This window comes from Anomaloglossus baeobatrachus, chromosome 5 (assembly GCF_048569485.1).
Source record: "Anomaloglossus baeobatrachus isolate aAnoBae1 chromosome 5, aAnoBae1.hap1, whole genome shotgun sequence".
In the NCBI taxonomy this organism is placed as follows: domain Eukaryota; kingdom Metazoa; phylum Chordata; class Amphibia; order Anura; family Aromobatidae; genus Anomaloglossus; species Anomaloglossus baeobatrachus.
In genome coordinates, this window is record NC_134357.1 from 67,178,773 (window position 1) to 67,204,244 (window position 25,472).

The window sequence follows — 25,472 nt, forward strand, 5'->3', positions numbered from 1 at the left end:
TGCTCATCAAAGGCAGGGATGTGACCTTGGACATACCAGTACGTCCAAGATTGTGAAAGGGTTAAAGAGGGCATTTCAACAAATTTTCACCAAATTTTTAAATTAAAATTTAATTTCAATTTTTAAGCTGGAACTGGGTACACAAAGGAATAGTGGCTGCAGAAACGGATACAACATTATTTTGTTTTTCTTTCTACTACGCTCTTTGTTGCATAAATATTAGCAATCAAAGTATTTGGCACCTAATAATTTTCCCTTTTTTTTAAGTCCAAAGATAGTGTTACCAAACAGTTTTCACTGGGCGTTTTTTCCCACCGTTTTCCAGTACCTTGTATGTTAAAGTGAACGCTTTTGTTCCAAACCTAGAATTCGTCCTGCAAAACACACGCTGTCGTACAACTATGTAGAAAGTAAAAATAAAAATGTTATGTCTTTTAGAAGAAGTGGAAGAAAAAAAAAAGTGCAAAAATGAAAACTGATCTTGGCAGGAAGGGGTTAACAGAAAAATAAAAAAAAAAATCAATGGGACCCATAAATCTATAGTCACCTATGCCCCTAGGCGCAGGTATCCTACACATTATGGTCAGAATGATATATATCGGTGTGGGTATACATAATTCTATGTGTTACACTAGCTCCCTCTGCTGGATAAAAGAACATTAGGATTGCCTTGGCAAAAATACAAGTATATTAATGGCTCAGTTATCAAAATTGTGCCAGGCAACAGTCTAGGAGCAGTGCCATTCTATAAGGAATATCTATCTGCGGTCAGAGACCTCTGGTTACTTCAGAGTTATTAACTTACGGTGTATTAATAGCAGGACTTGCTGGCAATGACCACAGTATAACCGAGTATAACAGAATATGCACATTTAGAAAATATTTGCTGGTTGTGATGTTATTTTTTAGTAATTTATAGAAAGAAAAAAAATCTTTTATTTTCCCTCTAGAATACAAAGATGTGAAAATACACTGCTATGTAGCATGTATCTTTGTATCTGCCTGTGGAGTCAGAGGCTATAATGCAGCTTCAAGTATATAAAATTCTCCCACTGATATCAGCAGAGCCTGTGGCTTGTAGCTTTATCTCCTATAATTGCAGAGTTTGTGGGTTCAAGTCACAGGGAGGCTCACAATAAGAATCTATATCTATAATTGCCTTATTCTGTCTGTCTGTCTTTCTCCAAAATGACGTCATTACAGTGACAACCGTCGCCACACTGCGCACACTAAAGAGCCTGCGACCAACGTCTCAGCTAACTGAACAGCCCGAACTACGGGCCGACAGGACGACGCACGACACTTTTCCCCTCACCCACACGGAGCCCCGACTCCCAGATGAGTGCTGCACACCCGGGAGCCTACACCAGCAACCCAGCTGACACATACCCTTCGCTCGCCTCCGCCCTCCGCACACATTATCCCACTCGGCTCCACCCCTGCACTCTGCCCTCCTCATGTATACACTGAACACACACACACACACGAATAGTCACCAGTCCCCAGCACTGACATCCTTAGCACCATGGCCCCGCTTGTCTCCACCCCCCCGAACTCCGCCCCCCGCACACATTACCCTGCAGGATGGGGGCACATGTCAGGATGGTGGCTGCACCACGATGGAGGCACATACCAGCACTGGGCCACATCACAGCATCAGCATATTTTTACTTAACTTTACACTGTTCATGGCCTTCTTTCATTACAAGCCATGGACATCATTAAACATTAGACTCATCTATTAAAACTGTTCCTTCTGTTGTTTGTCATTTTAAAACCAATAAACAAATATAAGAAACTAAATTAAACCGAACCCATCCAGTCCATTCATTACCTTATTATTCAATCCGTTAACCTACATACACATTCTAGACTACCCGATACGCTAGAATCGGGCCACCTTCTTGTAAAAGATAAAATTATATTTTTGCAATTAGAAAGAAACTGACATGTTTGCAATGTTATTTTTATATATATTTTTTAGTAATTTTATCAGAACAAATCAATTTGATTTTTGTTTCATCTTTAGAATACAGGGACATAGAAATACACTGCTATATACAGATGTATATCTATGTACTTGTATAATTTTGTTTGTGGGTTTACTGCCGGCAATACAGCTCAATTGTACCAAATTCTCCTATTTTCCTTAGTGCGGGCAGTGGCTCATTGTTCGAGCTGCTGCTATAAACCTATAAACATAAATGTCCTTTCCAAAAAGTCTTTTGAAGCGTTTTTTTTTTGTTTGTTTTTACATTCTGTATATTACACAATTGTTGCTTTTCCTCTTTCGAAGCGTGAAGCAGTTTAACATGGAGATTATGTATCCTCCCGAAAAAGGCGTGGTGCCCACATGCCACATACTCTAATGCTATCATTTCAAACCATTCAGAAAAAAAAACTGACTGGAACACCTATAATACCTAAAAATACCTGACTATAATAAGGATAATAAGCTGCACACTAACCACTATAAAAATATAAACATGAAAAATGGTAAAGCATTACTGCTATAGGGAGACTATGAACAATGAAAAATACATTTAGGTATCTGGAAAAAATGAAATACATGAAAAATGGTATTGCAAAAATTCTATGAATATTTGAAAGTAATAGAGATGTTTAGCAAATGTATTGATCAATGCAAATAAGCCTGAAAACCAACGACAAGGTAATCTCTAATTTTTCGGGAACCTAACCTTAATGCCTCTATGTGCTTTTAAAAATCTGCAAGTATGGGCAGACAGTCTCCTGGCTATATAGGATCATAAATAGAGTCTGGTAATAGTGCGGGGTTCTGGGGTCTGGTTCTCAGTCAGAAGAAACTGCATGCTATTCAGAAATAAGACTGACTGGAACACCTATATGTGTGAATTAGGTGCTAGCCTAAAAATATATGACTATAATAAGGATACCATTTTTAATTTTTTTCCAGATAGCTAAATGTATTTTTCATTGTTCATAGTATCCCTATAGCAGTAATGCTTTACCATTTTTCATGTTTATATTTTGATAGTGGTTAGTGTGCAGCTTATTATCCTTATTATAGTCATGTATTTTTAGGCTAGCACCTTATTCACACATATAGGTGTTCCAGTCAGTCTTTTTTCTGATTAGCATGCAGTTTTTTTCTGACTGAGAACCCAGATCCCTGCCCTATTACTAGACTCTATTCATGATCCTATATAGCCAGGAGCCTGTCTGCCCATACTTGCAGATTTTTAATAGCACATAGAGAGGCATCAAGGTTAGGTTCCCGAAAAATTAGAGATTACCTTGTCATTGGTTTCGGGCTCATTTGCATTGATCAATACATTTGCTAAACATCTCTATTACTTTCAAATATTCATAGCAGTTTTGCAATACCATTTTTCATGTACAGTGGAACCTTGGTTAACAAGAACAATCCGTTCTGGGAGTGTGCTTGTTAACCAAGTTACTCGTCTAGCAAAGCAAAATTTCCCATAGGAAATCATTGCAATGCAGACAAATCATTCCACAACTTGTTAAATGTCCCATCCTGGTCCCCTATTGTGCCATTCCACACACGTACAAACACGCACAAACACGTACAAACACACAAGCACGAACGCACACGCACATATTATGCTCACCTTACCTTCCGTTCCATCTCTGGCCTCCCGGTTCTTGTAGTTCGCCGGTACAGGATGTTTATTGTGTAACCATCGCGATGAGGGACGACCTTCCGCTGCCAGTACCCTGACGTCAACGGCAGAAGCCGCTTGCCTTTGATTGGTCTGCCTTTGAGTAGTGGCTAACAGCGGAAGTTCTTCCCCCATCGTGATGGTTACCGATACACATCCTGTACTGGTGGACAACAAGAACCGTGAGGCCAGTGATGGAACGGAGGGTAAGGTGAGCATAATATGTGTGTGTGCGTGAGTGTTTGTGTGTGTTTGTGTGTGTTTGTCTGGACTGTAAGAGCGGGTCAGAGCGTGGTGGAAGTACGGAACCGTATTTGCTCGTACGGCAAAGCTTGCTTGTAAAGCGAGTTACAAATTTACAGCAAGCCTTGCTCGTTAAGTGGAATACTCGTTAACTGGGTTACTCGTTAACCGAGGTTCCACTGTATTTCATTTTTTCCAGATAGCTAAATGTACTTTTCATTGTTCACAGTATCCCTATAGCAGTAATGTTTTACCATTTTTCATGTTTATATTTTGATAGTGGTTAGTGTGCAGCTTATTATCCTTATCATTTCAAACCAGGCCTTCTATACAACAAAATGTCAATATGGCCGGGTTTATCTGTTTAGGTTGATACATATTAAACATGAAATGTGTTATTTTACATTTAGTTGTTTTGAATTTCCTGAATTAGTAATAAAATAACTGTATTTGTAAGTGTGACTTTGATGTAAAGCTGTGAATCTGTTTGTCTTACAGGAGCCTGGCCAATAATAATCTGCAGTCTCTTCCAAAAGACGTCTTCAAAGGGCTGGACTCACTAACAAACGTGTAAGAAAGATGTGAAACCCTACAATCACAATGCATATAAAATGTACACAGCACTAAGGCGGGCTTTGCAGGTTGCGACATCGTGAGCCGATGCTGCGATGTCACACGCGATAGTCTCCGCCCTCGTCGCAGGTACGATATCTTGCGATAGCTGGCGTAGCGAAAATTATCGCTACGCCAGCTTCACATGCACTCACCTGCCGGCGACCCGCCTACTTCCTAAGGGGGCGGGTCATGCGGCGTCATAGCGACATCACACGGCAGGCGGCCAATAGCGGCGGAGGGGCGGAGATGAGCAGGATGTAAACATCCCGCCCACCTCCTTCCTTCCGCATAGCCGCTGGCGGCAGGTAAGCTGATGTTCCTCGCTCCTGCGGCGTTATACACAGCGATGTGTGCTGCCGCAGGAACGAGGAACAACATCGTACCTGTCGCTGCAGCATAATTATGAAAAAGTCGGAGCCTGCAACGATGATACGATAACGACGTTTTTGCGCTCGTTAATCGTATCATCTAGCATTTACACACTACGATCTCGAAAGTGACGCCGGAAGTGCGTCACTTTCGATTTGACCCCACCGACATCACGTGTGCGATGTTGCAACGTGCAAAGCCGCCCTAAGAGTCTATGTTTGTACATGTGGGTGAAAACCGGAGCACGGAAACGCAAATTTTATACAATTCTTTTAATATACTTTGCTTCTGTTTATAAGGGTTTTCCAGGATTAGAGAACTATAAAAGCGTTCTGCCTAAAACAGCGCCACCCCTGTCTGTAGCTTGTGTCTGGTATTACATGCTCTACTTTATTAACTCCTTCATGACTTATTTTTGCTATTTAATTTTTTCCTCCCCTTCTCTTAAAGTGAATCCATCAGGTGCAATATGCACCCATAGCCACGAGCAGTTCTGGGTGCATATTGATAATCCCTGGCTAATTGCTAATTGCATATTGCTAATCCCTGCGTATTCATTAGCATGTTAGCACATCAACACAGATGTACTAACATGCTAATAGGGGTAACAACCAAAAAATTGAGTTTGCAAACAACATTTGTTATGCTGAATCAAATTAGTATTTTTATTTATCAGTTCATCACTTTAAAGTTTATGATACAATATTAGTAGAAAAATACATTTTATTTATACAATGCTGGTCAGGCAGATTTATAATTAAAAAACACCCTACCCCATAAAACCAAAGAAACACAGACTGGTGCAGTGTGGTATAATAGAAAAAATCATCAAAGCAAACTTGTAGCGCAGTTGTCCAGACCGATGGGTATACAAAAAGTTGAAAGTGTGACATCTACCACAGAATTAATAACATAAAGTGCTAGTGCAGCATTACAGCATGGGAAAAGGACAGCCGATTTTATATTGAATATACAGATATACACCAGATATACTGGATATACTCAGCTGCCCCTAAGAATAGTGGAAGGACATCACAGTGGGTAATCATTAAATAAGCATACCCCAGGGGTCAAAACATACACCGTCCAGCACCTCGACGCGCGTTTCGCCACCGCTTCGTCAGGAGGAGCACTATGAAGCCGGGTTTATGCGTCCTGGCTTCAAACTGAAGTAGTGCACATGACCCAAACTCCGGGATCATGCTCAATGAGCCGAAATCCAGTGTCGGACGCAATGGCGGCAAAGAGGTGAGTGAGATCATCCTATGACGCTGCGTATTCATTAGCATGATAACACACCCACAGGGGTGTACTAACATGCTAATGGAGCCGACTAGCAAGGAAAGAAACGCCCTTGGGACTAGTCCCTGCGCTCATTAACATACGATAAAAGATCTTTAGAAATACTTTTTCTAAAGATCTCTTTATCTATGCTAGTGTATACAGGGACGGTTAGGCAGGGATTAGCAATATGCACCCAGAACTGCTCGTGGTTCTGGGTGCATACTGGACCTGACAGGTTTCCTTTAAGAAGCGATGACTCTTTTTTTTTCCTATGTCAATATAGTTATATGAGGGCTTGTTGAAGTTTTAAATGACACTATTCCCTTTACCATATAATGTACTTAAAGGGAACTTGTCACCAGATTTGGCGACTATAAGCTGCGGCCACCACCAGTGGAGTCTTATATACAGGATTCTAACATGCGGTATATAAGAGCCCAGACCGCTGTGTAGAACGTAATAATCACTTTAGAATACTCACCTATGGGGCGGTGCGGTGCAGACTGGTCGGATGGGTGGCTCCGTTCTCCGGTACCAGCGCCTCCCCTTTCGGCCATCTTTGTCCTCCTTCTTCTGAAGCCTGGGTACATGACACGTCCTAGATCATCCACACTCGCCAGCAATGAGGTCCTGCGCAGTCATATAGAACGTCGAATAGCGTTGGCAACACGTTGCCTTTTTGCCCTTCAGTTTCTGCACACCCAAGTGACTTTTTAAACTATGGATTAATAAAGTTTAATGATTTTCCCCAGGAGCGGTAACAGGGCTCCTTGTTTCTTCTACTAACAGAAGGCCACTTGTACGCAGCACAGAACATATAATTATCAATAATCAATAAAAATAGGCTCTAAAGACCAATGACTAATATGCTCCTTTCTCATATACACAGCTCAATCTAAAAATCTTTACAAGATCTATTTTTTGGGGGGGGGGAGATGTCCTGATGTATGTAAGGAATAGACATGCAACTTTATGCAGGCCCAAAATTTTTTAGAAATTTTAATAGACTTTTTTTATTATATAAGTCATTTGATAAGAGCAGGGACCCCTCTGATTCCCATAATGAAGGGACTGCTATTTCCTATAGTTCTGTTAGTGCCTGAAGTTTTCCAGAACTCAGAATATAATACAGTTAATCACGGGGAGTGCTATTGATCTGTATGGCACATAAGCGGAAAGGCACCAATGGAATCAATTACTGAGCATTAGCGAGCACTTTGGCTCCTTCATTCTAGGAACCGGTCTCAGCGACATAACAGAAGATGACTAAAGGAGGGATTCCCATGGTTCCCAGAAAACGTGCACAGTGGAGATACATCTACTGTAGTCAGTGACAGTGACTATTCCCCCAGAAAGTTGCTATGATGGGGGGATTATCAAAACAGAAAAAAAAACAGCCATTACCGACACGAGGTCAGAATACCAATGCAGCAGACCCCCATGATAAAGGTGGGGGAGCACAGGTACAAAATATTGATTATTATCACGCTGTACTCTAAAATGTCCTAAAGCAGTACAGCGCAGTAATGTGGTACCGAGAAGATTCCTGTAACTACCTTAGAAGGTAGTTAGCAGGTATACCACTAGAGGGCAGTAGAGTGGAGAAAACGTAGGAGCAGAGTATTCCCTAGCAGAGGTAATACTAGTCAAGCCCAGCAGATGGCAGTAGAATCGTCAGGACGCCGGATCCCAACATGAGGTCTTGTAATTACACAGGGGCAAAGTCAAAACGTGCTCAGGTGGAAGCAATGAGTCGGTAGCCGGGAAGTCAGAACTCAGAAGCGGGGAAGAATGGGAAGAGGACAGGAATGGAATCAAGGTATGCAGACAAGGAACGAACAGGGAGACAGTGGGAGAGACGCTGACAGGATGGGAACAGAGAACAGAGGTTAACAACAGGTCAGGTGAACACGGAGGTCAGGAGATAACAGGTCACTCACAAGCAGAATGCAGCAGAGCTGGAAATATCACTGGCATAGTTGCAGAGATGCAGTACCATAAAATAGTGGCCTGACCTCCAGAACGAGGCAACCCCTATCGTGACCTGCATCAGAGATGTGAAACTAAAAAAGGCTCAGCAGCAGATGAACCAGGAGTAAATCATGACAATTATACAGCCACTCAAAAACCTACCAATTCATGGAGAGGGTTGTCTAGTATTACAAATGCACCCAGATGAGGTTTGCATAGGGCACCAGACACAGGTACGTGTGATGCACAGTGTCCGGCTTACAGCCTATTGGTGACGCCACACACTATTAGATCAGGTGGGATGCCCAGCAGTATATAAGTGCACCTCACAGGACATACACCCAAATTCACCCAACCAACGCCAGGTTCACCCAACCAACGCAAGGTCCTGGCTGCATCCAGCATAAAAATGGAAAAATATGCAATAAAAAGATGAATTATTATGTACTGTATAAACTACATGAGGTATTGATTGATGATTTGACCAAAATACGGAAGTGTGACGCTCTGGCAAAACCAGGTAGTCACACATAGGCCCCCGCTTAACACCTTCCCTCACAGGGTTACACACAGCCGACCTGAAACCCTAGTCACCTCCCCCAGGGAAGGTCAGGCACACCAGTGGGCGGGACCCGGTGGATGAAGAACACACACCTAGGGGTCTGGAGAACCCGGGGCGGGAAAAGCAGTCAGTTCAGTTCAGTCAAGTTTGGAGTTCAGTGAGAGGAGTGGACCAGTAGGAGGTTGAAGTTGACAGGCATCGGGGTTGGAGACCTGGTGCATTGGCTAGGTGGCAGACGGTGGTCCGTGTCTAGCAGGAGACAGGAAGACGGCAGCCGGAGATCCGAGGTGGACCGGGCAGGGTTGGAGCCCGCCGGTACCGACACTGGAGAACCGACCCAGAAACAGTGCACAGAGGGGGTACTTGGACCCTGAAGCCAGGACCGGAACCAATGGCCTAGCTAATTAACCAATTGAGGGCAGGATTATAGGTCCTGTCCCAACCAAAGTCCCAACCCAAAAGCAGACAACCACCCACAGAGAGGGATAGGGCATCTGCCAGGGCCCGGTAGATCCCATGGGTCAGCGAGAAAGGCGGAAGTGCTGTCCCGGACTTACCTAGAAAAAGATCACCTCCGGCAATCCACCTTCTGGGTGCAAGGGCCAACCTACCGTGGGCAGGTCCGACATTTTAACCCCGAGCGCGGGTGGGGCTTCACCTACGAGCCGGGCATGGATGCCGAGATTTTCGTGTCCAGGAGGGACGTAGCCCCACACCTGTCCACAGGACACCCGGATCGAGACCTGGAGCCTGGAGAGCTGGTCTCGTACACCCAGCATAGCAGAGAGAGGGGATGATTCGCCCTGAACGTCCGAAAATGGGTAAATGTCGAAGGAAAGTTGTGCCCGTACCCCCCTTCACCATCTACAGTAACAGAAGATGAGTAGGTAGCAAGTTCCCGGCTACCCTAGTTATGTGTCCCTGTTGGGACCGTTCTACAGTTTCTACAGTTTTTTAAACATGGACCACGGCTGTGAGCTGGCAGGCCAACCCAAGGACTTTTGGGTTTTGTAAATAATTCCCGTCCACCTTCATGTGACACTGACCCGGTCTCCGGAGAGGCCGATTGAAGGAAGGGCTTGCGGTGGAGTTGGCTGAGGCCCGTCACCATTGCAACCGGTGACTACCCTCCAGACCGTGGGACCCGTAGCATGGATTTCCGGGTTAGGAACTTTTTACCCGGCCCGTGTGGGCGCTACCTGGACCCTTTTCTGGACTTGGGCAAAGGGGTGTCACCTGTCTTAGTGGTGGCACCAGGGAATAGGTTGTTTGGGTGGCAGGGGCGAGCAGAAGGTGGTCCGGTCCGTTAAGTTATGCAACATTTAAGATCTGTGCCTCCCGTAAGGGAAGAAATTGTGCAAATGATAGTATACTTGTATAGTATAGCCGGAGATCCGAGTTGGACCAGGGCAGGGTTGGAGCCCGCCGATACTGACACCGGAGAACCGACCCGGAAACTGTGCACAGAGGGGGTACTTGGACCCTGAAGCCAGGACCGGAACCAACGGCCTAGCTAATTAACCAATTGAGGGCAGGATTATAGGTCCTATCCCAACCAAAGTCCCAAAAGCAGACAACCACCCACAGAGAGGGATAGGGCATCTGCCAGGGCCCGGTAGATCCCACGGGTCAGTGTCAGCGGGAACGGCTCCCAACAATAGTACCGGGAGCGGACTCCCGCGTTCCACACCGGGAAGTCCACCACATCACAACACAGTGCAGAGGAAAATGACACAGACTACCAGCCCGGGTGGGGGACCAGAGTACACACGGCCGTGGCGGCCGGCCGCCAGCACCTTGGTTAATCACTGGATTTGTCTGATTTCTTTAACTGTGAGTAAGCTGAGACTCCCTGGTCTGACCAGGTGCGCCGGCGCCTGCCATCACCGTCCCCTGCACCAAGTCACCGGGGCAACCATCCCTACCCACGGAGGGGTTAATCAGCTACCATCCCATCGCCCCTAGGTGTCCCACAGCAGCAGCGGTGGTGCCATACTTCACCACACACCGTGGGTGGCGTCACAGACTGACTACGGCAAATCCCTTACAAATACGTCCCCCTTTCATTCGGAGTGTCTGCGTGACCCCCGGGTCCGGAGAATTCCTCGAGCCACACTGCGGGTCCGGATCCGAGCAGCCCAGCTGCTACTGATGTGGGGGCGGCACGTCAAGGGTCCTCGTATAGATACTCTAGGCACCATTCTGAATTGTCCATTCTCCCTGTGTCTGTCTGAGTTGGCCGTTCAACATCTTCCACCATACAAAACTGAAATGTGACAATGATCCATAACTAAAGTGGGCAGTAAACTTCTGTGAAGCTGGCCATGCACAAAAGAACTTCTGTATGCAAATGTGTACTTGGTTACTTAGCTATGACTAAGTGCGTGTAATAGCTCAAAATCCATTATTCTGTGGCAATAAATCTTCTGGTTTCATGGATAATTGTGTTGCGGGATCTTCTCTTTGGACTTTGGAATTAGGCCTCAGTCTATCCAAGTCATACCGTGACCCCATAAATCTTTACCAAGGTGGACTTCATGCTCCAGCTGGTGAAATGGCCTTAGCCAGACATATAGTTTATCCTTAAGGTCCAGTCACACTAAGCAACTTACCAGCGATCCCAACAACGATAGGGATCGCTGGTAAGTTGCTAGGAGGTTGCTGGTGAGATGTCACACTGCGACGCTCCAGCGATCCCACCAGCAACCTGACCTGGCAGGGATCGCTGGAGCGTCGCTACACGAGTTGCTGGTGAGCTCACCAGCAACCAGTGACCAGCCCCCAGCGCCGCGTGGAAGATGCTGCGCTTGGTAACTAAGGTAAATATCGGGTAACCAACCCGATATTTACCTTGGTTACCAGCGCACGCAGCTACACGTGCAGAGAGCAGGGAGCAGCGCACACTGAGCGCTGGCTCCCTGCTCTCCTAGTTACAGCACACATCGGGTTAATTACCCGATGTGTGCTGCAGCTACATGTGCACAGAGTAGGGAGCCGCGCACAATGCTTAGCGCTGGCTCCCTGCTTTCCTAGTTACAGCACACATCAGGTTAATTACCAGATGTGTGCTGCAGCTAAATGTGCACAGAGCAGGGAGCAGCGCACAATGCTTAGCGCTGGCTCCCTGCTTTCCTAGTTACAGCACACATCGGGTTAATTAACCCGATGTGTCCTGCAGCTACATGTGCACAGAGCAGGAGCCAACACTGACAGTGAGAGCGGCGGAGGCTGGTAACGAAGGTAAATATCAGGTAACCAAGGACAGGGCTTCTTGGTTACCCGATGTTTACATTGGTTACCAGCCTCCGCAGAAGCCGGCTCCTGCTGCCTGCACATTTAGTTGTTGCTGTCTCGCTGTCACACACAGCGATCTGTGCTTCACAGCGGGACAGCAACAACTAAAAAATGGCCCAGGACATTCAGCAACAACCAACGACCTCACAGCAGGGGCCAGGTTGTTGCTGGATGTCACACACAGCGACATCGCTAGCAACGTCACAAAAGTTGTTTGTTAGCAGCGATGTTGCTAGCGATGTTGCTTAGTGTGACGGGGCCTTTAGAGTTATAACTATCATATTTAAGTTTTTGGCTTATTTAGAGATGCTGCTTTAAAGTAGACAATTTTGGGTTAGCAGTTCTGTCCACCTATCTTTTCACACATCAGCATTATGTCAGAAAACCCAATTTAAGGGCTCTTTCACACATCTGTGTAAATCACGCAGGTTTTTCACAGACGTGTCAAAGGTGTGTATTGCTCTTTATGGCACAAGTGTATTCTCCGTATGCTATCAGTGATAAATAATACACAGAGAACTGGAACTTTCTGCTCACCTGACCCTGGTGTTGCTGTCTGTGGTGCTGAGCTACGGTCTCCGGTCCTGCTGACTCCTCGCTGCTGCTGCTTCCGGCCTCAGTGCAGTGAATATGTGATGAGCATAATGAGCGGGGGTCGGAAGCAAGTGCCAGCAGCGGCAGAGACAGCAGGGCTGAAGAAGGTGAGTATAATTTCTTTTAATTCACAGACACGTGTGTTTTCTCCGGTGCGTGTCACATGGATCACATCCGTGTGCGGTTCATGTGACACCTATGATGCCGGAGAAAAACGGACATGTCTACGTGTGGAGCACACGGGCAAATATATGCTCCACACGGATACACGGCCCATGGCAAACCACGCGCGTGAGCGCAGACCCATTGATTTTAATGGGTCTACGTGTGCCCGTGTCTCCGGTACTTGTTTGGTCCGTTTCCTCACGTGCGTGTGAAGGAGGCCTAAGATTTAGCCTCTCCTGTGGTTCGGTTTCATGTAGACAGAGTTATGCCCATGTCAGCCATTCATGGCTGAGACAGAAATATCTTTGTCCAGTTTAGACCATATGAGGTAAGGCTACAGAAACAGTCGGGAATCGCTGAGCTATGCCGTTTTGGTAACTTCCATAGAAATGATTCCAAGTTTAATAAACTGCATTTTACAGCCAGTGAGCTGTTTATGTAGCTCCATGTTCACTTGTCAGAACTGAAAGGTTTCGAGATCAAAGAAGTAAGTTATTGGACTGAAAAGATCTGGCTCTGACACTGGTTTATAGTGCAAGGGGTGTTTTATTCCTGCACTGTCTTACCATTTAAAAGTCATGGTGGATGGTTGGCCAGCCCTTGGTGTGGCTGTATCCACTGCCTGTGCAGAAGAAGCCAAGGGCCATATACCTTCCATTCATTACTGTACGCACTAGATGCTGATGGAGCTGGCCAGCATGACGATTCAGGAGAAAGGAACCAACTCCGCGACTTTTCAGCTGTAATTAACCATAATTAATCTTCACTCTTAGATAATGCAGGGACTCAATATATTTATCGGGAGAAGTTTAATGATATTGTCCTGCACTTTTAAAGGTAAAAGGGTTAATCAGGACTTTTAGCATTTTGAGGCTACAAGTTAACCTGCAGATAGTTGCTAACTCCCTGCCTATTCTACCTCGTAATGATTTTTGACGGCAAATCTCATGCTTCACGTCACTTATTCTCAACAGAGCAGCTCTTTCTCTTCTGGTCCGCTATGATGCTCGGGGCATCACTGCAGATGTCATGCTGATTGAAGGTCGACTCCCCACAATTATTGTAAAATTCTAGCTGGGGTCCACAGTAGTCCGACCCTGACCCAGCCAGGTCTTACCAGTGCCACTGCAGGTGATTGCCGAGCCCATCCGTCTCATGTACATAGGAAAAGATCTGTCAGTCACCTCTACAGCACTGGGAAGAGAGTGGGAAGATTTTCATGTATATTTTCTCTCTGATATGGTAGAGCAGTTCAGAAAATAATCCACCTGGCTGCAATTGTGGGCGGCATGAATTGTCTGAAAGGTTCCGTGGCGGCTGCTTAGTGGGGTGAATGGTTTTGACAAGTTACCTTAAAGGGAACCTGTCACCAGGTTTTTCCCTTATAGCTGCACCCACGACCAGTGGGCCCTTATATACAGCATTCCAGAATGCTGTATATAAGAGCCCAGGCCGATCAGTAGAACATAAAAACAATTCACCTAGGGGGCGGTCTGGTCCGATGGGCATCACTACTCTCGGTCTGGTGCCTCCTCTCTGCGTCAATAGCCATTCTCCTTCTACCCATAGACACAGGACGGCATTGCGGTACTACACAGGTGCACTTTGATCTGCCCTGCTGAGGGCAGATTAAAGTACTGTAATGTGCAGGCACGAGGAAAGGTTAAAGACCGCCTGCACATACGCAATACTATACTTTGATATGCCTTCAGCAGAGCAGATCAAAGTGTTCCTGCGCAGGAGCACAATCTCGTCCAGTGTGATGATGTAGGACAAGTCATCCACACTGGGCTGGGTAGAAGGAGGATGGCGATCGCAGCAGAGAAGAGGCGCCCGACCAGAGAGCAGCAACACCCATCGAACCTGACCACCATCTAGGTGAGTAAGAGTGTTTTTTATGTTATATAGAGCGGCCTGAGCTCTTATATACAGTACTAGCTTTACTACCCGGCTTCGCCCGGGTTAATAACTGTTGTTTACAAAATAGAATGTATTAACATTCCTGGGATAGAATGTATAAATAGAATGTATTAACGCCCGGGATAGTAACTGTCTCTCTGTTTCTCTCCCATTCTCTGTCTGTCTCCCCCTCTGTATATATCTCTCTGTCTCTCTCTTTGTCTGTCTCTTTCCCTGTCTGTCTCTGACTGTCTCTGTCTCTTTCTCCGTCTGTCTCAATCTCTTTCCCTGTCTGTCTATCTCTTTCCCTGTCTGTCTATCTATCTCTGTCACTTTCCCTGTCTGTCTCTTTCCCTGTCTGTCTCTTTCCCTCTGTTTCCCTGTCTGTCTCTTTCCCTCTCTTTCCCTGTCTGTCTCTTTCCCTCTTTCTCTTTCCCTGTGTCTGCCTCTTTACCTGTCCTTGTCTGTCTCTTATCCTGTCTGTCTCTTTCCCTTTCTTTCTCTGTCTGTCTCTTTGTCTGTGTCTGTCTCTTTGTGTGTGTCTGTCTCTTTGTGTCTGTCTCTTACCCTGTCTATGTCTGTTTCTTACCCTGTCTGTGTCTGCCTCTTTCCCTGTCTGTCTGTCTCTTTCCCTGGCTGCATTGTGACACGCCAACATTCCATATAAGGGCGTGGCTGCGCATTCTTCTGAAGTTCTGGCTGCACTGTGGCTCCCAGCTCCATTCGCTTTAATGGAGGCAGATTTTTTGGCGAATAACTGTAAAGCGCGAGGTTAAAATTTCCCCTCAAAACATAGCCTATGACGCTCTCGGGGTCCAGAGACGTGTGAGTGTGCAAAATTTTGTGGCTGTAGCTGCGACGGTGCAGATGCCAATCCCGGACATACACACACACACACACACATTCAGCTTTATATATTAGATTCTAGAATGCTGTATATATATAGTAAATGCCTACTGCTGGTGGCTGCAGCTTATAGAGGCCAAATCTGGTGCCAGGTTCCCTTAGGGTGATTGATCATTTTGTATATGCATATGTTCTTTTCCTTTTTTTCTTAAGATAGGGCATTTCTTGATGCCTGTGTTAGCTCAAAGTGCGTCAGCTTTACTTACCGTAGTTTGTACTTAATTAATTAATTTGTGATAATACAGTTCTAAAACTTGACCTTCAGAACTAACTGTACAAGCAAATACATACAATGTGAATTCGGTCCCTTATTCTCTTCCGTGTAATGCTGGAAAATCCGATATTGTTTAGACCAGCGGTCCCTAGATGACTTGCAATATCAAGTTACACTTTTTTATTATCCATGAAGAGTTTTTACTTGAGAATTGTTTAAAGGAAACTCCTTATTAATTACATGTCTGGAGATTTCCTGGCAGAGGAATTCACAAGAGGAAATCTGTTATGGGATAAATATTAACATTGAACGGAAACGAATGCGCCGTGCAAGACATCTGTGGTGGAGGGAATACCGCTATACAGATTCAATTACACTGTGATCAGAAACTAAGAGAGAACCAACGAATGAGAAAGAAATGCTACACAGACACCCGGGAAATATAAGAAAGCTTCCTGCGGTCTACGGGGCTACACAGATCTCCCTCCATGTGTCAACATTACTGATGGGATTATAATTATCTAATTAATTAGATGGTTTATGGTTAACACCACTTCTGTCAATTAAAGGGTTTCCTGAGATTTGGGCAAAAAGTATGGAACATTCTAAAATAAAATAATGAGCATTACTTACCCCTTGAATCCACCCCTGCTCCAGTCCCAATTACTGGTTTCAGTGGTCAAGTGTTGTACTCGCAGACACCACCACGGAGGAAAGTGATTGCAATGGTCATGGGAAAGATGGATCATGCGCCATCAGTTCTGGATCTGGCACACGGGATGCTAAGTGTAAGTAAGGCTATGTGCGCCCGCTGCGGATTTACCGCAGATTTTACCGCGGATTTGCAGCGGATTTGCTGCAGAAAATGTGTCTAACATTTCTGCAGTCAATCCCCAGCAAAACCTATGGGTATAAAAAAAATACTGTGCGCACACTGCGTTTTTTTTATACCTGCGGATTTACCAGCGGATTTTCCGCTGCGGAATTAATGGGCATGTCACTTCTTTTCCGCAGGTACCTGCGTTTTTTTGCCATAGATAATGGTAAACATCCGCAGGGACCAACCTGCGGAAAAACCGTGGCAAATTCGAACCAAATCGCGGCATAAACGCATGCGGATTTTGATGCGGTTTTGGTGCAGTTTTTTACTGCAGGTGCGGGATTCTTTAAGAGGTTCTGGATTTTCCTTGAGAAAAAGTCACTTTCTAGTGCGCACATGGCCTAAAAGTAATGCTTTTTTTTTATATAAGGTTACTTGTTGTTGAAAAATCCAATAAATACACTTTAAATTAGCATCCATTTACTATTCTTGGACATAGGCCAATGGCGAAACCCCTCCCTTAAAGGGATTTTTCCACTAATCAAATTTAATTTTAAACAATAGATATTATAATAATAATAATTTCCACAATTGGATGTGTTTAACACTAGAAGTCCCAGGAATTTCGAGCTCCATAGGGTTCCAATGGTAGAAATGTTAAATGACCCCTCTCTGGGACTTCTAGTGTTAAAAAAAATGTTCTTGTGTTGAGATAATCTTATATATGTGTCCCTGCTATGTACTGTGTAATGGCCGTGTCTGACCGTACAGAAACATGGTCTAATCATACCACAGATCCTGGGCAAGGGAGGATGTAACAAAGTATGCAAACATTATAGCATGGGATCACAAATACTTATTCTTTGAGGCAAACCATTTTTTTAAAAACAGGCAGGGGAAATGTTTTACCTTACAAAAAGAATCAACTGTGATCCAGTACTGTAATGTCTGTATACTCTTTTGCTTCCTCCCCGGCCCAGGAGATGTGGTATGATCAGACCATGTTCCTGTACGGTCAGACACAGCCATTACACAGTACACAGCAGGGACACATATATAAGATTATCTCAGCACAGGAACATTTTTTTTAATCACATCCAATTGTGGAAATTATTATTATTCTAAGATCTATTGATTAAAATGAACTTTAAAATAAAAAAAACCCCTTTAAATAAAAATCTGATTTAGTGCTTGTATGGGAGACGCACACTTACTACCTGGAGTGTACATTCAGACAATTAGGACACAATTCACATTTTGGGACTTTTTCAGTGATCTGGAATTAGCTTTAAATAGGATAATGGAGTGGTGGTTGTTTCTGTGCCTGGACCTACTGAGTATTGGGGGTCCAAGGTCATTTGGGTAAACATGTTATCTGAAGTCATGTGTAAAGCAGATGGGGGGTCCATATACAGTACACAGGGGACGGGCCAAATTACTAGTAGTGTTGGTTTTCTATGTACCAACAAACTGTCCTGGTTGTTTCTTCTTGTTAGTGTTTTGTTGTCATAAGTCAACATGAGATTTTAGTAAGTTCTGTTTTTCTTCTGTTTTTTGTTACCTGACATTTTTATGCTATTTCCTTTTTATATTTTAGTGATCTAAGAGGCAACTCCTTTCATTGTGACTGCAAATTGAAATGGTTAGTAGAGTGGCTCGATAAAACTAATGCGACAGTGGAACAGATTTATTGTGAAAGTCCTCCCGAATATAAAGGCCGCAAAATCAACAGTCTGGCTGCTAAAGATTTTGATTGTATAACAACAGGTAAGCATGACAGGAAAATAAAGGGAAGACTTTACTGAATAATGTCAATAGGGACATGGATGTTTTATATACAGTATATGAAGTATTTGTTGTACCACACAAATCTATATTGCACTATCCATGTGAGAGTATATATACATGTATGCATATACCGGTATGTATGTGTATGTGTGTGTGTGTGTATATATATATATATACAGTACAGTACAGACGAAAAGTTTGGACACACCTTCTCATCTAAACAACAACTATTAAGAGGAGACTTTGTGCAGCAGGCCTTCATGGTATAATAGCTGCTAGGAAACCACTGCTAAGGACAGGCAACAAGCAGAAGAGACTTGTTTGGGCTAAAGAACACAAGGAATGGACATTAGACCAGTGGAAATCTGTGCTTTGATCTGATGAGTCCAAATTTGAGATCTTTGGATCCAACCACCGTGTCTTTGTAGAAAAGGTGAACGGATGGACTCTACATGGCTGGTTCCCACCGTGAAGCATGGAGGAGGAGGTGTGATGGTGTGGGGGTGCTTTGCTGGTGACACTGTTGGGGATTTATTCAAAATTGAAGGCATACTGAACCAGCATGGCTACCACAGCATCTTGCAGCGGCGTGCTATTCCATCCAGTTTGCGTTTAGTTGGACCATCATTTATTTTTCAACTGGACAATGACCCCAAACACACCTCCAGGCTGTGTAAGGTCTATTTGACTAAGAAGGAGAGTGATGGGCTGCTACGCCAGATGACCTGGCCTCTACAGTCACCAGCCCTCAACCCAATCGAGATGTTTGGGGTAAGCTGGACTGCAGAGTGAAGGCAAAAGGGCCAACAAGTGCTAAGCATCTCTGGGAACTCCTTCAAGACTGTTGGAAAACCATTTCCGGTGACTACCTCTTGAAGCTCATCAAGAGAATGCCAAGAGTGTGCAAAGCAGTAATCAAAGCAAAAGGTGGCTACTTTGAAGAACCTAGAATATAGGACATATTTTCATTTGTTTCACACTTTTTTAAGTGAGACATAAAATGATTGAACAAAGGCACATCTCGTATCAATATCTATGCCACTCCATGAGGCTCAGAAGAAACAAAAAAACAAAAAAACGGAGTATTCAAGGGCTGAATGTATAAAACATCAATTCTTTATGGAGTATAAATATTAAAAGATTCAATTTATTACAATTATATAATGGTGCTAGTGAGAAACAAAGGTGAAGACCCACAAGTTGATGGGGAGCAAAGGCAAAAACCCACGTTTTAATTCATAGTTTTGATGCCTTCAATGTGAATCTACAATTTTTAGAGTCATGAAAATAAAGAAAACCCTTTGAATGAGAAGGTGTGTCCAAACTTTTGGTCTGTACTATACATATATATGTATGTGTATATATATACATATATATATATATATAATATGTGTGTGTGTGTCTGTGTATATATATATATATATATATATATATATATATATATATATATATATATATATATATATATATATATATATATATAGCACCAGGAGTAGAATAAAGGGTATTTCCCTGAGTCTCATTTTAAATCATAGAAGAATGTACGGTGTATTTAAAAAGTATTCATACCCTATGAACGTTTCCACATTTTTTCACGCTGCACCTGATGTATTTTATTGGGATTTTGTATGATATACCAACATAAAGTAGAAAGTATTTGTGAAGTGTAAAGGGAATATTTAAAAATATAAATCTGAAAATTGTGACGTTTATTTGTATTCAGCCCCATGTAGTCTCATGCCCCTAAATAAAATCCTGAGTGACCAATTGTCTACATAAGACGCCTAGTAAGTAAATTGAGTCCACCTGTGTGTAATTTATTCTCAGTATAACTACAGCTGTTCTGTAAAGCCCGTAGAGGTTTGTTTGAGAATAGTAGGACTCATACAGCATCATGAAAACAAAGGAACACACCAGACAGGTCAGGGATAAAGTTGTGGAGAAGAGTAAAGTAGGGTTAGGTTATAAAAAAAAAAAGTAGCCCAAGCTCTGAACATTTCGTGGAGCACTGTTCAATCATCATCCAAAAAAGCTGTATGGCACAACTGCAAACCTAACAAGACATGGCCGTCCAACTAACCTGACATCCCAAGTAATTAGAGCACTAAACAGCCAATAGGCCCATGGTCTCTCTGGATGAGCTGTAGATTGTTCCATTTACGCCACAAATCTGGCCATTATGGAAAAGTAACAAGAAGACTGACATTTTTGAAAGTTAGAAGTCTTGTTTGCAAAAAGCTATGTAATGGGCACAGCGAGCATGTGGAAGAAGGTTCTCAGGTTAGATGAGACCAAAGTAGAACTTTTTAGGCTAAATGTTAAACGCTATGTGTGGCGGAAAACTAACACTGCAGATGACCCTGAAATCAACATCTTCACCATCACACATGGTGGTGGCAGCATCATGCTGTGGGGAGGCTTTTCTCCAGAAGGGACAGGGAAGCTGGATAGAGTTGCTGGAAAGATGAATGAAGCTAAATACAGAGAAATCCTGGAGGCAAACCTGCTAGAGGCTGGAAAAGACTTGAGACTGCGGTGTAGGTTCACCTTCCAGCAGGACAATAACCTTAAACATACCAGAGCTACAATGGATGGTTCAGATCAAATGCATATTCATGTGTGTGAATGGCGCATTCATAGTCCAGACCTAAATCCCATTGAGAATCTGTGATAAGACTTTAAAATTCCTATTCAGACGCCTCCATCCAATCTCACTGATATAGAGTAAAGGGGGCTTTACACGCAACGATATCGCTAACGAGATGTCGTTGGGGTCACGGAAGTCGTGACGCACATCCGGCCTCGTTAGCAACGTTGTTGTGTGTGACACATACGAGCGACCGCTACCGATAAAAAATACTCACCTAATCGTTGATTGTTGACACGTCGTTCATTTCCCAAATATCGTTGCTGGTGCTGGACGCAGGTTGTTCGTCGTTCCTGAGGCAGCACACATCGCTACGTGTGACACCCCAGGAACGACGAACAACACCGTACCTGCGTCCTCCGGCAACGAGGTAGGAGTGACTTTCATGCGGCTGCTCTCCTCCCCTCCGCTTGTATTGGTGGCCTTCTGTGGGACGTTGCTGTGACGCCGCACAAACCACCCTCTTAGAAAAGAGGTTGTTTGACTGCCACAGCGACATCGTTAGGCAGGTAAGTATTTGTGACGGCTACTAGTGATATTGTGCTCCACGGGCAGCGATTTGCCTGTGACGCACAAATGATGGGGGCGGGTGCGATCGTTAGCGATCTCACAGCGTGTAAAGCCCCCTTTACTGTATTTTGCAAAGAAGAATGGGCAAAAATTTCAACCTCTAGATGTCCAAAGCTGGTAGAGACAGACCTGAAACAACTTGCAGCAGTAACTTCAGCGAAAATTGGCCCTACAAAGTATTGACTCAGGGAGCCTGAATACAAATGCACATCCCAATTTTCAGATTTATGTATTTTTTTAAAATATTTAGAAAATCATGTATTGTTTCTTTTACACCTCACAAATAATTGCTACTTAGTGTTGGTATATAATATGACATAAAATCCCAATAAAATGCATTTAAGGTTGTGGATGTAGTGTGAAAAAATGTGGAAAGGTTTGCAGGGTATGAATACTTTTTCAAGGCACTGTATACACATTCTAGTCTCTGCTTTGGCAATAGTGTAATCTCTCCTATGTAGGTGTATTAATGTACATGAATACAGAGAAGCCACTAATACTTGTCAGGTACCAACTCCCATATGTGACTGACCCTTGTGCCTCATATGCTCCCTGAAATTCACACAGTGAATGATTCTTACAGTTATTTCCCAAAACGTGGAAAAAAGCCCAAAGGATATGAATATTAATTACTACAGTATAATAAAAAATAAATATAACAAAGTAGCAGTACAGAGAAAATACACACTGTGATGTCACAGTACAGGGATAATACACAGTGATGTCACAGTACAGGGATAATACACAGTGATGTCACACTACAGGGATAATAACTGAATAGGATAACTGAAGTGAGCACTAATATATATATATATTATGAGTGCAAGCCAAAATTCATTATTCACATGTTCAAATTAGCAAGTAGCATTTTTCATTGTATATTCCAATATTTTTCCATATGCTTGAGGCATTATACCATTATCTAAGTTTGATGTGCAGCCTTATTCTTATATATAGTACAGGGATAATACACACAGTGATGTCACAGTACAGGGATAATACACACAGTGATGTCACAGTACAGGGATAATACACAGTGATGTCACAGTACAGGGATAATACACAGTGATGTCACAGTACAGGGATAATACACAGTGATGTCACAGTACAGGGATAATACACACAGTGATGTCACAGTACAGGGATAATACACACAGTGATATCACAGTACAGGGATAATACACACAGTGATGTCACAGTACAGGGATAATACACAGTGATGTCACAGTACAGGGATAATACACACAGTGATGTCACAGTACAGGGATAATACACACAGTGATATCACAGTGCAGGGATAATACACACAGTGATGTCACAGTAAAGGGATAATACACACAGTGATGTCACAGTACAGGGATAATACACAGTGATGTCACAGTACAGGGATAATACACACAGTGATGTCACAGTACAGGGATAATACACAGTGATGTCACAGTACAGGGATAATACACACAGTGATGTCACAGTACATGGATAATACACACAGTGATATCACAGTACAGGGATAATACACACAGTGATATCACAGTACAGGGATAATACACACAGTGATGTCACAGTAAAGGGATAATACACACAGTGATGTCACAGTACAGGGATAATACACAGTGATGTCACAGTACAGGGATAATACACACAGTGATGTCACAGTACAGGGATAATACACAGTGATGTCACAGTACAGGGATAATACACACAGTGATGTCACAGTACAGGGATAATACACACAGTGATATCACAGTACAGGGATAATACACACAGTGATATCACAGTACAGGGATAATACACATAGTGATGTCACAGTACAGGGATAATACACATAGTGATGTCACAGTACAGGGATAATACACACAGTGATGTCACAGTACAGGGATAATACACACAGTGATGTCACAGTACATGGATAATACACACAGTGATATCACAGTACAGGGATAATACACACAGTGATATCACAGTACAGGGATAATACACACAGTGATGTCACAGTAAAGGGATAATACACACAGTGATGTCACAGTACAGGGATAATACACAGTGATGTCACAGTACAGGGATAATACACACAGTGATGTCACAGTACAGGGATAATACACAGTGATGTCACAGTACAGGGATAATACACACAGTGATGTCACAGTACAGGGATAATACACACAGTGATATCACAGTACAGGGATAATACACACAGTGATATCACAGTACAGGGATAATACACATAGTGATGTCACAGTACAGGGATAATACACATAGTGATGTCACAGTACAGGGATAATACACACAGTGATGTCACAGTACAGGGATAATACACACAGTGATATCACAGTACAGGGATAATACACACAGTGATGTCACAGTACAGGGATAATACACACAGTGATGTCACAGTACAGGGATAATACACAGTGATGTCACAGTACAGGGATAATACACACAGTGATGTCACAGTACAGGGATAATACACAGTGATGTCACAGTACAGGGATAATACACACAGTGATGTCACAGTACAGGGATAATACACACAGTGATGTCACAGTACAGGGATAATACACACAGTGATGTCACAGTACAGGGATAATACACACAGTGATGTCACAGTACAGGGATAATACACACAGTGATGTCACAGTACAGGGATAATACACACAGTGATGTCACAGTACAGGGATAATACACACAGTGATGTCACAGTACAGGGATAATACACATAATGATGTCACAGTACAGGGATAATACACACAGTGATGTCACAGTACAGGGATAATACACACAGTGATGTCACAGTACAGGGGTAATACACACAGTGATGTCACAGTACAGGGATAATACACATAGTGATGTCACAGTACAGGGATAATACACACAGTGATGTCACAGTACAGGGATAATACACACAGTGATGTCACAGTACAGGGATAATACACACAGTGATGTCACAGTACAGGGATAATACACACAGTGATGTCACAGTACAGGGATAATACACAGTGATGTCACAGTACAGGGATAATACACACAGTGATGTCACAGTACATGGATAATACACACAGTGATATCACAGTACAGGGATAATACACACAGTGATATCACAGTACAGGGATAATACACACAGTGATGTCACAGTAAAGGGATAATACACACAGTGATGTCACAGTACACGGATAATACACACAGTGATATCACAGTACAGGGATAATACACACAGTGATGTCACAGTACAGGGATAATACACACAGTGATGTCACAGTACAGGGATAATACACAGTGATGTCACAGTACAGGGATAATACACACAGTGATGTCACAGTACAGGGATAATACACACAGTGATGTCACAGTACAGGGATAATACACACAGTGATGTCACAGTATAGGGATAATACACACAGTGATGTCACAGTACAGGGATAATACACACAGTGATGTCACAGTACAGAGGTAATACACACAGTGATGTCACAGTACAGGGATAATACACACAGTGATGTCACAGTACAGGGATAATACACACAGTGATGTCACAGTACAGGGATAATACACACAGTGATGTCACAGTACAGGGATAATACACAGTGATGTCACAGTACAGGGATAATACACACAGTGATGTCACAGTACATGGATAATACACACAGTGATATCACAGTACAGGGATAATACACACAGTGATATCACAGTACAGGGATAATACACACAGTGATGTCACAGTAAAGGGATAATACACACAGTGATGTCACAGTACACGGATAATACACACAGTGATATCACAGTACAGGGATAATACACACAGTGATGTCACAGTACAGGGATAATACACACAGTGATGTCACAGTACAGGGATAATACACAGTGATGTC

The 25,472-nt window shown here is 43.4% G+C and overlaps 1 protein-coding gene across 2 annotated transcripts in view; it reads left to right on the forward strand.

The window, feature by feature from the left end:
• Positions 1 to 25,472, forward strand: part of LGI1 (leucine rich glioma inactivated 1) — an 85,928-nt gene that overhangs the window by 45,212 nt on the left and 15,244 nt on the right. For both annotated transcript variants that reach the window (XM_075348575.1, XM_075348574.1), the window contains 2 exons: positions 4,407 to 4,478; positions 18,199 to 18,368. In XM_075348575.1, coding sequence (XP_075204690.1) covers positions 4,407 to 4,478; positions 18,199 to 18,368 — 242 coding nt within the window. The remainder of the gene's footprint in view (positions 1 to 4,406; positions 4,479 to 18,198; positions 18,369 to 25,472) is intronic.